The sequence below is a fragment of the Polyodon spathula genome, chromosome 27, assembly GCF_017654505.1.
Source record: "Polyodon spathula isolate WHYD16114869_AA chromosome 27, ASM1765450v1, whole genome shotgun sequence".
NCBI lineage: Eukaryota > Metazoa > Chordata > Actinopteri > Acipenseriformes > Polyodontidae > Polyodon > Polyodon spathula.
Genome location: NC_054560.1, coordinates 6,996,317 through 7,009,024, shown reverse-complemented (window position 1 = coordinate 7,009,024; position 12,708 = coordinate 6,996,317). Strand labels below are relative to the sequence as shown.

The window sequence follows — 12,708 nt, the reverse complement described above, 5'->3', positions numbered from 1 at the left end:
GGTAGAGGCTGGGCATGAACCAGCACACCGCTGGCATCTTGCAAAACCACTGTGCAAAAGAGCCGGGCTCGTCTGTTTTCGTGGTTCTAGAGCTTTTAACCTCAACTCATCTCACCGACAGGGAACAGAATCCGGATCTGCAGAGCATCACACAAACTCCTTCCACCTTTTTCACTGGGTCTCAGATCTTTAACTAGGCTCCTTTGAGGAAGTACGCTAAACTGCATGCTTGTAATAAGAATCAGGAACGACGGGCCCACGCGGCTAGCTGGCGCTTCTCTATCTCAGGTTTCGGTGGGGAAGCTCTCTCATTAGAGTTATATTCGTTCAGCTCTTTTTTTTCTGCTTATTAAATGACCCTCCATCTCTCATGAAGCCCTCTGTCACCCAACAGATGGCTTTCACTCCACATCATTCACCCTCCTGTTTATTTTTCTCGATCTGTCAGGCACAGCAAGGTCAGAAGTCAACCGGGTCCCACTGAACCAACCACTCTGAGGGGGTGGGGTGGGGTCTAAGGTCATGAAGACTAATGGTCTTCGTTTGAGGTCTCTGGCTGTTCTTTTAACAACTAAACTGCAGTTAAAGTTTAAAACCTTTTCCAAGGCTTCACATTCCTGCACTCCTGAAACCCCTCACACGCTGGGCTGTCTGCATCAGAGCGCTTCACAATATTTTACGATTGCTAGCTGAACTGCGTGACCCTGGCAAGCCTGGAGTTGTGGGATCAGAGCACCTCAGTGCACTGCAGACGCGGGTATGAGGAGGTGCACAGAGCTAATGGAATAGTGCCGCTGCCTCACTCATGTTTCTCTCACTCACAGCCTGTATCCTTTACATATAGGTCAATCCCAATCAATATAACCCTAACAGGCCAAAAGCAAACTTGTAATGACTCCTTGTCCTGCCTTATATTACCAGCACAGGCATGTTTTCAATGTATATCAAGGCTTTCGTGAAGAGTCTGCTTGTCTTTCTATTGAATAAGAGTTCTCAAAGCTTCCATTGGAGTCAATTATTAAGTGTGTGAATTTAGGATATGTACCATTTATTTGACCTTTTATGAACTCTCATTTATAGCTATATGAATGTAAGCAATGATCAAATAAAACATCACAAGCTTTGTATTTGAATGCACTTACATTTCCAACACTTACTGCAAAGGATTTACCTGCACTTCTATCAAAAATAATCCTGTACACAATAGCCACAGTCAGGTTAATAATCATTACAATAACCCTAATTTTATCAGTTCTGCTTTAACCCCCAGGTCCGCACCCCTGCATAACGCTAGCTCGTCAGACTGGGAGGCAGGTGGGGGTGACATTTCACAATCTCCAGTTTACAGAAAACAGCTGCTGGGAGAGTCAGGGTCAGGTTTCAAAGCTTTCAGGTCAGCCACAGCGATGATGCCACAACAAAGACAGTCAATCTAACTCTGGACCCAGCAGGCAAAGGCAGGAACGAGCACGCACAGTGTTATCACAGCAAGAAACTCCCCAGCAGCCTAGTCCCAGTTCATAAATACCTAAATACTACCATTACTCATGCAAGTTAACTCTAGTGAAAGTATAGCAAAGTGATGTGGTAAACTTACAGTATAATCACCCTGTGTGTTTATATAGGGCTTGGAGTTCAGTATAGGATCTCAAGAAAATGACAAAGCAACCAAATAAATAACTACATAATAATGTTCTTTATTAAGAAGGCATACTGCTTCTTAGTGTCTTTGTGAAGGGGGTGGGGCTGTTTGCCGCTCTATTCAAGGACCCTCTTGGGAAAGGAGACTCAGCTCAGTGATTCCCAGCGGAGAGAGACTGCATTCCCAAGCGGAGATCAAACAGCACCCCTGGCTGTGCAGCAAAGTAAAAAAAACAAACACTGTGGCACTGCAGCCCTGCTCTCCTCTCAAACCCAGGACCAGCCTCCCAGCCTGGCACTCTGCAGAGCCATGTGGAACCATGTGGAAGACATCACAGCCCATAACCCCGCAGAGAGAGCTGCGAGACTCCACCGCAAAGTAAGCGATGTTTGGTACTGTCCAGTACTCATTATTATATATCACTGTTACAAATTTCCATCTCGTATCATCTTAAACTCTTGAACACTGAACAGCTGAATTTAGAAACACTAGATATTAAAACCTATTTAGCTGTATAACAACTTATATTGTGTATAGATGTCTTCTGGGGCACAGAACATGTGACATAAGTCTTGGTTTCGTTTTTTTGTGATTTACGATAGGTGGTGTGTGGGATAAGGGCCCGTATACACATGCTGTATTCACGCTATTGTTCCTGAAAGGGCTTCATTGTTGGATTTCTGACCACAAGCTGTTGTAAACAGGGTCTGTGTGCATCTCTAGCCCTCTGCCTGCCTCTGTCTTGCTTTGTGCTGTTTCTGCAGGAGGAGGGTGGGTTGGGGGTCGTGCTGTTCCTCAGAGAGGAGGGGGCGGGGTTATCTTCCTGCCCTGGCCCATCCCCCCTCAGCCCTGCAGAGCTGTACTCTGCTTCCCCCCCCACGCCCCTCTCACGCCACACTGAGCTCCTTTCTCGTTTTACGCCCCAGCACCCAGGAACTCTGAGCTGCTCCTGGTTCCCAGAAGAGGTTGAAAACCCATTTGTTCCTCTCAGGAAATGTTGGCTTTCTTTCACACTGTCACCACGGATACCCCATCTAGGGACAGACTGACAGTGCAAAGCTATTTCCAGAGATGGAAATAAGACTCCTATTGCATAGCTGTTTCACCCATACCAGGTTTTACTAGGAGCTTGATTAGCCACGGTGTGTATAGGTAACAAGCTTAGGTGAGTTTTTTCCAGCTCATAGTAAATCCAGGAAACACAGACTGGTATGCAGCGTTAGAGATATATGAATTAGGAGCTGAAATGGCAGCCTAATGATAGACACACATACATGCATGCCATGTCTATTGACTGCTTCTTAACATGAAGTTAAGATTCAGCAAATGGCTAATTGCACTTCAGTACAATACCATGCCACTCAAAGTAAAGCATTACTGTGTTTTCTTATGCTTGTGTAATAAACACTCTCTGAGACGCGCTCTCCGAATACAGCACTTCAGATGCATTGCCTTCAGGTCCGCTGTGCCACATTAGACGCCTGGCTGATCGTTCATGGAGTCCTAATAGGTCAGCCAGGCTTTCTACTCCAGTGATAATTGCATTGATTTCACAGGCATTGACTTGCAAGCTTTATCTTCATAGAATAAATGGCGGTGGGCTGGTTCAAAGTGCTGGTTAAAAATGCACTTGTGAAAGAAAGGCTTAGCACTTGTAAAGCAAGCCGTAAACTGCTGTTTGTATTTGCAACATGCCTCCACTTGATTGCTTTTAGACATGCAAGCAACAATACAGCAGCATCCCTCTATCGATGGTATGTGTTTGTTTTCCTAACTGAAGCTCAAAGGTAAACATTAAAATAGGTCTCACCTCTTATGAGTTCTTGTAACATTTTTAAACAGTAGAGGATTGCATCCTGGTACATGACCTGCAGCTGTTGCATCCTGGTACATGACCTGCAGCTGTTGCATTCTGGTACATGACCTGCAGGCCACATGATCTAGCTGCAGCTGAACTGAAGTAGGAAGCGGCCACATTTTTGCATCGTTACAGTTTGAAATATTTGCGTTTTGCAAATGGAAGCAAAATACATACAGAATTAGAGTGGGCAGGAGGGGATGGGCAGTGATAATACCCTTATGAAAGTTTAATCTGCAGTTTCCATGCTTAATCCTGTGGCTATACTATGCATATGTCGTAGTTTACCCTGGTTTTCCATGTTTATTGATACGCTTTACCATACCTTGCAATTTTTTACAGTGCTAGCCTACACTTTGCCGTGCTTTCACTGTGCTTTATTACACTTTGCTAAGGTATTGGCTTGTAAAGGTATTGCTACTAACAAGTAAGAAAATGGATTTTAAAACCTTGTGCAAATTTGAAGGATCACACCCATTATGAATTCCATACACACACACACACACACACACACACACACACACACACACACACACACACACATATATATATATATATATATGTTCTATTACACCACACAGAACCTTGAATATGAATAGGGTCTTTTGAGGAGATGTTTTTTGGCCAGTGAAACAGACAAGCCAGATGCAAAAAAACCATTAAAAATGTTCCCGACAGAAGCTCAGACCTGTCACGCCAGCCTCGTGGATTTCTGGAAATTAAAAGATGGCTAAGAGCTGTTCCATTCACAGAGCCCTCGCTGCTGACGCAGATCTCTATAGAAACAGATTTTGTTCAACGGGAACCCCGAAGGACCTTTGGCTCTTGGAAAGGACAGCCAGCTCAGTGTGGTTAAGAACAGGTTCGGGAAGGGGGGGTAACATGGGCTAATCTGGAAATCCCTTTATAATACCCCGTGCGCTTGCTGTCTGGTTTAAAGATTTGTCTAAAAGTGATAGCTGAAACAATTAAAATTTTTATCAGTAACTTCCCCATAGTAAAAGCAAAGCAAAGTGTAATCAAGCAGAGGTGCTGTAAGCTGGCAAAGTATGTTAAAAGCCTATTACCACTGTGAACTATGGTACAGTACATGCATAATATACCCCTGGGAAAACTGCTGTGCAAATTTACAGTGGTACCTTATAAAGGGCTCAGATTAGGGCTGTCATTAATCATAGGGAATTTCTGCAATTAACGCGTGAATCAGGCTACAAATAGAGGTTTTCTAAATAATTCAGTATAGATAAATGTAAAACTCTAAAGGCAGGCGAACAAGCATGGATTGAGAAATAAGCAAACAGGGTTTAGTTAGAGAGCTTCCACACCCGGGACACATGACTCCTTCCTTGGGCCCCCTGACTCAAGGGGATAGGGTGTCTGTAGCCCCAAGGTGTTACTGACTTTATAGATTTTTGTGCCACGGGATGGTGGAGATAAGGAGGTCGCCCAGGGTGCAGGTCCAGTATCACTGCCTGGAATACTAGGCACTCCTAGATAACTGGTTGTCAAGGATTATTTTTCTTTTAGATGTTTCAAAGTTTGGCAAACTGTTTTAAAAGTTCAAAAAAAATTCAAAAATTGCAACAGGTCCAATCAACAAATCGTTTTCATATTTGCAGATATATTTATTTTCTATAGAAGCGTTCCGGGCTGCCCTGGGGCTGAGGTGTACCCTCAGGAGCACTTTCCTGATTACATTACAAACACAAATCTCTAAATCTGCTGCAACATTCGAGGAGACCCTGCAATCCAGAAACATGGATTAGAGAGAGAGACACACACACGCCCAGGCCAAGCCCAGACACTGGAGCACAGCCAGGACTCACAGTAGGGCGGGGAGGTGGGGTTGAGTATCTGCACCCAGTGGCCCAGCAGTGTAGGGGTTAACAAAAACAATGTGCTGGCAGGCAGGCAGGCCCGGGGGTCAGGGCCTGGGATAGAAGTAAAAGATGCAGGCCGCTGCATTCCTTTTGTGTGTGTGCAGCCCAGCAGCCCACTCGCTGCTCTTTGACTCCAACGTCCATATAAGGAAGAGAGCGCCATGGCAACCAGAGGGCTTGAATAGCAGTGTCAAATCCCTGAGCACAGAGACTCACTCACTCACACACACGCACGCACAAACAGAGAGCGAGAGAGAGGGAGCCAGAGAGAGAGAGAGAGAGAGGTTATATGGCTGGCCACAACAGCAGCCCTCTTCTTTTCAGTTCATTTAATTTATTCTCCCAAAGCAAAAAACAACAACAACAACAACTAATTTCTCTAGCATTCTCTGGCCACTGGCTGGCTCAAAACATCACAACATTGGTTGGCCGGCACTACAGTGCTGCTTCTGTCTGATTAACAGGGACCAGAAAAAAAGAGAGAGAGAGAGGGAGGGTGTCAGACAAGAACACGTTCGATAAACAGTCAGCTTTCTCCTTTCTAATTGAGAAACCAAGACAGGGTTTGTCTTGTTTTTTCGTTTTATTTATTTTTTTTGCAGGGAAGGAACAGAAGACTCTCCTGCTGTGTGGAATGAGCTGGAGTGGTTGCCGCAGCGTTAGGCCTTGTTTTATTACAAACAAGCCCTAGGACACAGAAAGGAGTTCCTTGAACTTTGCTCCTGTTTGGACGCACACACAGATAGCTGTTTCGCTGGATTTCTGAGCCCCTGATCAGCTGGGTTTGTTTTTTACAATCTTCTGGAGAGAGCTGTGTTCGTTGGAGACTAGAAGAAGGCAGTCTTCAGTTACTGCTCTGTTCTGTGGTTCTCAGAACTGACCTGGAAGACAAAAATTAAACTGAAAAAGGGGAGAGGAAGTTTGGGTTCTTCTCTGCAGTACAACTTTTCAACAACAAACTACAGTGGAAAAATGGAGGCAGAACTGTTGTCCTTTGTGTTTTTCTGAAGGGAAAAACTTTCGGGGGGAAAAGAAATTTTTTAATTTTTGTGGAAAAACAGCCTTTCTTGTTGAGTGAGAAAGGGGTGTAGTAAAGCAATACTGGCTTCTGTCAGATTTCAAGATACTGCTTTCCCCCTCTCACAGAAGGAACTGGTTTGACTCGTTCGTCAGAGTTTGGCTTAACCCTGTTGAACCCTTTCTTGCTTTCGTTCAGTTGAGAGGAACTTTGCCGGGGTAGTGCAATTTAGTGTAATTTATTGTTTCCTGTGAAAAGCAGTTTATGCCTGTTCCTTACACTGGGAACCTGTTGTGGTTGAACTGCGGAGGTTAGGGGCGGTGAGCTGCAAAGGAGGCTGGCTAAGTGACTGCACTTTGGACCTGGCAAAATAAGTAAGTTGGCTTAAGTGGTGGTTTGCTTGTGTGTACTCTTGGCAGCAAGACTGAAAAGCCTTTGGCTTTAGGAAATCTGCTCTGCCTTACCCCTTAAATATAGTTTTTAGCTGTTGTGTGTGTATGTGTGCGTGCGTGTGAGTGCGCGTGTCTGGCTTCCTGGTGTGTTTGGTATTTAAAGACTGCAAGCTTTGTTTATCCAGAGTGATCTCTTCCTGATCTGAGCAGCATGTGTGCAGTTAGGCACCAGCGGTAAAGTAGGGGGAGGTTAGAGGACTCTTAACTATGGTGCACTAAGAGCATCTCGGGATTTGAACACAAGGGCAGTTTAGTACCGCCAGTTAGAGAATCTTACATTTTGCACCACGGGATTAGACATTAGCTTCAGTCAACTGAGACTTCACCTGGTGCTGTACACCTCTAGCTTGGAGCTGCAGAGAACGCCCCCACCTCACCCCAGTTTGGACACGGAGCGGTATGGCAATGGTGAGCAGGGGATGGGGCGACCCAAACGGAGAGACCAACGGCCTGGGAGAGAAGGGCTACGTGCGGGAGGATGAGGAGGGGTCCCCCCAGGCCGGGGGCAGCGATGCGGAGGCCGTGGTGGACGACAGGGGCTGTGCGGTGGACTGCGGAGTCTGTGGGGACAAGTCGAGCGGGAAGCACTACGGCGTGTTCACCTGCGAGGGTTGCAAAAGCTTCTTCAAGAGGAGCATCAGACGCAACCTCAGCTACACCTGCAGGTAAGCAGCCTCGCTGCAAAGCAAGGCACGGAGGAGGCATAGCCATGCACAGCCTTGGAGAAGCCCGGGGCGGTGGTCACAGGGAGGGAGGGTGTGACAGCAATAAAAGTTACCATGGTAGTCTTTTTAGAAGGGTAGTTCACAGCCACCCAGGATGGTAAACCAGACTGAGGTGTGATTTTACTGTTAACCTAGATAGACATCTGAGTTTCCTTAACCATTGAAGGGCATTAGGTCAAACGTTTGTCTGCTTGCCTTGCTTTTGGTTTCGTGCCAGCTTTGATGTACTATTTAATGTTTCGCTCGGACATGACTGAGAGAAGCAGATCTTTATTAACAAGAATGCGTTCAAATTGCTTATAAGAAAAGTGGGGGAATCCGAATGTATTGCTGAAGAAACCCCAGCATTCATGTAGCTGCCCCTTAGTACAGCACTGGCTGCCGCACTGCTGCTGAAGATAATTTTGCGAAATCTAAAAGCTGCCTAGAATCAAAGAAGTCTGTCATCAGCTGATATCTCAGTGCACATCCTGTGCCTGTGTTGTATACACTGTATTGCTGGCCAGACCCCAGCCTGCTTAACCTCTGAGACCTGATAAGATCAGAACCAGACAGTTATTGATACAGGCGGTGAGGTGTGTCCTCTGTCCTGGGCTACCATGAAAAAGCACCCAAAAGCAAGTGAATAAACGACAGAGGCATGCTGCTGTAACAGCGCAGTCTGCAAGCAAGGACGGAAGAAGTAGGCTTTACCTGCAAGGCAGCACGTCACATAATGATCTAAACAGTCACTGGTCTAAATACTAGTGCTTTCCTGACTCCCTTCTTTTCATTACTCAATTGCAAAACAGTGGAAAGATGTTAGTGAAAAGAGCAGGTATTAAAACACCACCTCAGCAGCTTCTTCAATGCAGCTTTGCTATGTCGACGCTGAATCTGTTTCCGTCTCCGCCCCCAGATCAAACCGGGACTGCCAGATCGACCAGCACCACCGGAACCAGTGCCAGTACTGCCGGCTCAAGAAGTGCTTCCGGGTTGGGATGCGCAAAGAAGGTACTGAATCCAAAGCGTGGTTCTGTGCCCAGGCTGGCTCACTGCTTTGGGTTGGTTGATTTTTTTCCAATGTATGTTCTGATCAGGCTGTCCCTGGAGAGGGGCTTGTTGTGACACTGACTGAGCCCAGAAACAGGTGTTGTTTATGGGCAGCAGGAGCCTCGTTACTCACACGTGACCAGACTGGCTTATCTTACCTGAAGGTCAACTCTAACCGGTTGGACTGAGAGCTCTGCCAAATACCCAAGCCTGTTTGTTACACAAATGAAAGACAGAGAGACCTTGCGTGCTGTTTGAGCTCGCGTCTGTTCCTCTCAAATACTGGATTTAGTTTCTCTTTCAAAATTCCCATTACTTTAGGATAACGGTTCATTTCATTAGTTAAAACTTTTAATACGCCCATTTGTCAAGGTTAGTTACAAATCTCTTGGTAATTCACAGAACCTGATTTAAAAAAGCTTCAGAAAGATGGTTCTGTATGGCGCGTCTCTAACGTGTTAACCTGCTGTGGTGTTCTCTATTCCACAGCTGTGCAGAGGGGTCGCATCCCTCCGTCCCACTTGGGAATCAGCCCCACATCCACCCCTGGGGGGGACTTCTTGAACGGGCAGCCGGTCTCGGAGCTCATCTCCCAGCTCCTGCGGGCCGAGCCCTACCCCAGCGGGCGCTACGGCTCCCAGTACAACCCGCAGCAGGGGGGCAGCGTGATGGGCATCGACAGCATCTGCGAGCTGGCGGCGCGGCTGCTCTTCAGCACCATCGAGTGGGCGCGCAGCATCCCCTTCTTCCCCGAGCTGCCCGTGTCGGAGCAGGTGGCACTGCTGCGGCTCAGCTGGAGCGAGCTGTTCATCCTCAACGCTGCCCAGTCCGCCCTGCCCCTGCACATGGCCCCCCTGCTGGCCGCGGCCGGCTTTCACTCCTCCCCCATGTCCGCGGAGCGCGTCGTTTCATTCATGGACCAGGTGCGGGTGTTCCAGGACCAGGTGGAGAAGCTGAGTCGCCTGCAGGTTGACTCGGCCGAGTACAGCTGCCTCAAAGCCATCGCGCTCTTCTCCCCAGGTGAGGTGGTGCTTTCATTGTTACAGATGTTACCTGGGGGCATTGCGGGCTGTCAAAGCATGCGCAAGGATTTCTGTTATAATAATGGACGTCCTACACATTAAAACTTATTAGAAATAGCCATTAAAGAAGATTGCTTTGGAATATTTCTTTCCTCATTTTTCCCGGTAGACCATTCTAGTCAGTGTCTGCTGCTTCACACGTTCCTTTGCCAGGGAGACGCATTTTAAGGGAGACTATCTCAAAACTATGTAATGTAACGGGAGGGGCTGAAAATGGTCCTGATGATGATGACAGACAGGAGAGCAGCTCCTTGCACAGGTGACACAGTGACACCTAGTGGTCCAAAGCTACAACAACACAATATGTTGGGTTTTTTTCCCCTGCAAGGTTAATACAGGCTGTGTACATTTGCATTTATATATATATATATATTATATAATATATTATATATATATATATATATATTTATCTATAGTTCCCAGTGAGTTTTATGCTGCCTCTGACACAAAGCTGTGTTTCGCTGTGCTGTAACCGTCTCTCTCTCCCTGTATCTCAGACGCCTGCGGGCTCACAGACCCGGTTCACGTGGAGAGCCTGCAGGAGAAGGCCCAGGTCGCTCTGACGGAGTATGTGAGGGCTCAGTACCCGGGGCAGCCCCAGCGCTTCGGCCGGCTGCTGCTCAGGCTGCCCGCGCTCCGAGCCGTGCCCGCATCCCTCATCTCACAGCTCTTCTTCATGAGGCTGGTGGGCAAGACGCCCATCGAGACCCTGATTCGAGACATGCAGCTCTCTGGCAGCTCCATCAGCTGGCCCTACGCCCCGGGGCAGTAACCTGAAGGAGGAGCTGCACCAGGGCAATGTCAATATAGATACACTTCAGCACAGCGGTGCATTAACTACACTGCTTTTAGTTCATAGTGGAGGAGAGTGTGTGTTATAAATGCAATTCCTTGGTTTGTGTAAATCGCATCTTGCCCAGTTTAGCCTTCTGTCAGCTCTAAGCTGTATCAGACAGAAAGACCACAATCCTGACAGTAAAACCATTTGTCTGCTACATTCCCTAATTGTACTTTCTGAAGCCTACCCCCCATCATATGGTGTGTGTGTGTGTATATATATATATATATATATATATATATATATATATATATATATATATATATATATAACACACCTTTAAAAACATGTTGTTAGAAACAGCTTCTTGATTGCATGCTTGTATTTAAAAGTGCAAAGCTCACGCAGCTCCCCGAACAGACTTTAATACAGCTGGAGCCAAAGGGCAACACAGAGGGAAACTTTTGGGATTTTCAGGACACTGATCCTGGAGGACCAGGGACAGTGGTTTGGGGCACTGTCAACTGCAAAAGAACTGCCGATATGAAATTGATACAAAACACCGGATCTGCTATTGTCCAAACCCACCGGGTCACACAGATTGGACTGGGGTTTAAAAACTGTGGAAGAGGCAAGAAGTAGACAGGAGCGCCCATAGGAGTGATTAAAAGAACACTGGGAATTGTTTCTGATTTAGTTAATGCAGTTCCCTGTTCGTTTCATGTAATCCAACAAATTGTGCTAGAGCTGACCTTAAATTTATAACCCTCTGGTTTGCAATGCCTTCAGCAGCCCCCGCGTCTCTAATACTGCACTACACCCTACACTGGGCCCTGTAAACTCACCCTCACTGGTCTGCACACAGCTCGGTGGACGCGAAGGTCTTTGCATATTCAGGACAGGGACTTTGATTAGCTGTTGCTTGGCTGCTTGATTCAAATAACGGTTGGACTGCTTTAGTAGAAAGTAAAGGGAGGATGGACTAATTGTCCCCTGTCCCTTCTGAGAGAGTTCAGGACTGTTTAATACAGAGGCTGAGACTCAAGAAGAGAAGAAGTACTTGGAATGTCAGACTGATTTTTTCATTTTTATGTTTAAATCACTTTGAAGTTATCAGAGTTTAAATCACCAGGTCACAATGCAACCATTTTATGTGTTTAGTGCTATGATTGTGTCAAATCATTCGATTTAATTCTTGTTTCTTATTCTTTTATGTAAATTGTGACGCAGATTTCAGGGTCATGGGTCAAATACAGACCCCCCCCCCACTAATAATACTTATGTCATTATTTTAGGTAGCAATATTTAGATTGAAGGACACCAAAACACCCCCTTAGCATCTACTGAAAAGACTCCCTCTTTAAAACTAGACAGTAGCTTTACCCACGAAATTTGCACAGGAATTGTGCCATTGATCATGCATCTATCACAGTTTCCCAGTCTTTTACCATCCTGTCCCTATACTTTACTACACTCTGCTTTGATTTTACTATGGCTTACTGCACTACAGTTTGCTCAGTACTGGTGTTAAGCAAAGGGGCATGGTGAGGTATTGACCAATTACATTGTTTGCAAAAGTGACAACTAATGATGTATGATTGAAAGCAATAAAAAATATTTTACATGGAAGGAGGTGTAATGTGTGGCTTTACTCCAGTAATGAATACATCATTTTGAAGGTATATAACTACTATAGAGATATAAAACCCAGCCAGGAATATAAATGACAGATGGCAGCAGATCATTATGAAGACAGCTGAAAGAAAGGATCATGCACAGGCGCCTGCTAAGATATAGCCTCAATAAACAGCTTAGCCAATCGGGTGTCAGAATTGTAAAAATAAGGGGTGTTGTAACCTACAGCTGGAACATGTGAAAGAACTTGTGAGCAATTCCTGTGCTTAGCTTAACACAGTTTAGACAGCAGTTCTATTGGCTATACCAGAATGCCCTGGGCGTGGTGCTAAGGAGTGTCAGTACCAAGTGTAATCACAATTGCACAATGACTTTCAAGATCTAAAATGGCGAGACACACGAGCACCGCTGGATAACCCCCCTGGTGACTCACAAACAAACAAAATCAACATCGCCGCACAAAAATGACCAACATTTTTCAAAATGGACAGTTTTATTTACAAAGATCTTTGGTGAAACTTGAAAATGTCCATCGAAATTTCATCCTTGGATTTCTTCAGCTTACACTTGTGAGATGCTTTTTACATCAAACTTTCACCATTTTTT

At 45.9% G+C, this 12,708-nt stretch overlaps 1 protein-coding gene across 2 annotated transcripts; it reads left to right on the top strand.

Annotated features, from left to right (window-relative positions):
• The first annotated feature begins 5,599 nt into the window (after positions 1–5,599).
• LOC121301483 (nuclear receptor subfamily 2 group F member 6-like) lies at positions 5,600–12,096 on the top strand. Of its 2 annotated transcripts, XM_041230933.1 has the most exons (5): positions 5,600–6,772; positions 7,197–7,515; positions 8,474–8,568; positions 9,097–9,627; positions 10,187–12,096. In XM_041230933.1, the coding sequence occupies exons 2-5, from the start codon at positions 7,250–7,252 to the stop codon at positions 10,459–10,461; spliced, it is 1,167 nt and encodes a 388-aa protein (XP_041086867.1). In that variant the 5' UTR covers positions 5,600–6,772; positions 7,197–7,249; the 3' UTR covers positions 10,462–12,096. The 2 variants fall into 2 exon arrangements, with proteins under 2 accessions (XP_041086867.1, XP_041086868.1); XM_041230934.1 differs by lacking the exon at positions 5,600–6,772 and having other exon boundaries at positions 6,800–7,515.
• Positions 12,097–12,708: the final 612 nt, after the last annotated feature.

What these genes read in the sequence shown, in the direction of transcription:
- LOC121301483 (XM_041230933.1), top strand. Translation starts at nt 7,250, where the DNA reads ATGGCAATGGTGAGCAGGGGATGGGGCGACCCAAACGGAGAGACCAAC. An exon ending in AACCTCAGCTACACCTGCAG is followed by an intron (nt 7,516 to 8,473) that starts GTAAGCAGCCTC and finishes CTCCGCCCCCAG; the next exon opens with ATCAAACCGGGACTGCCAGA. An exon ending in CATCGCGCTCTTCTCCCCAG is followed by an intron (nt 9,628 to 10,186) that starts GTGAGGTGGTGC and finishes CCTGTATCTCAG; the next exon opens with ACGCCTGCGGGCTCACAGAC.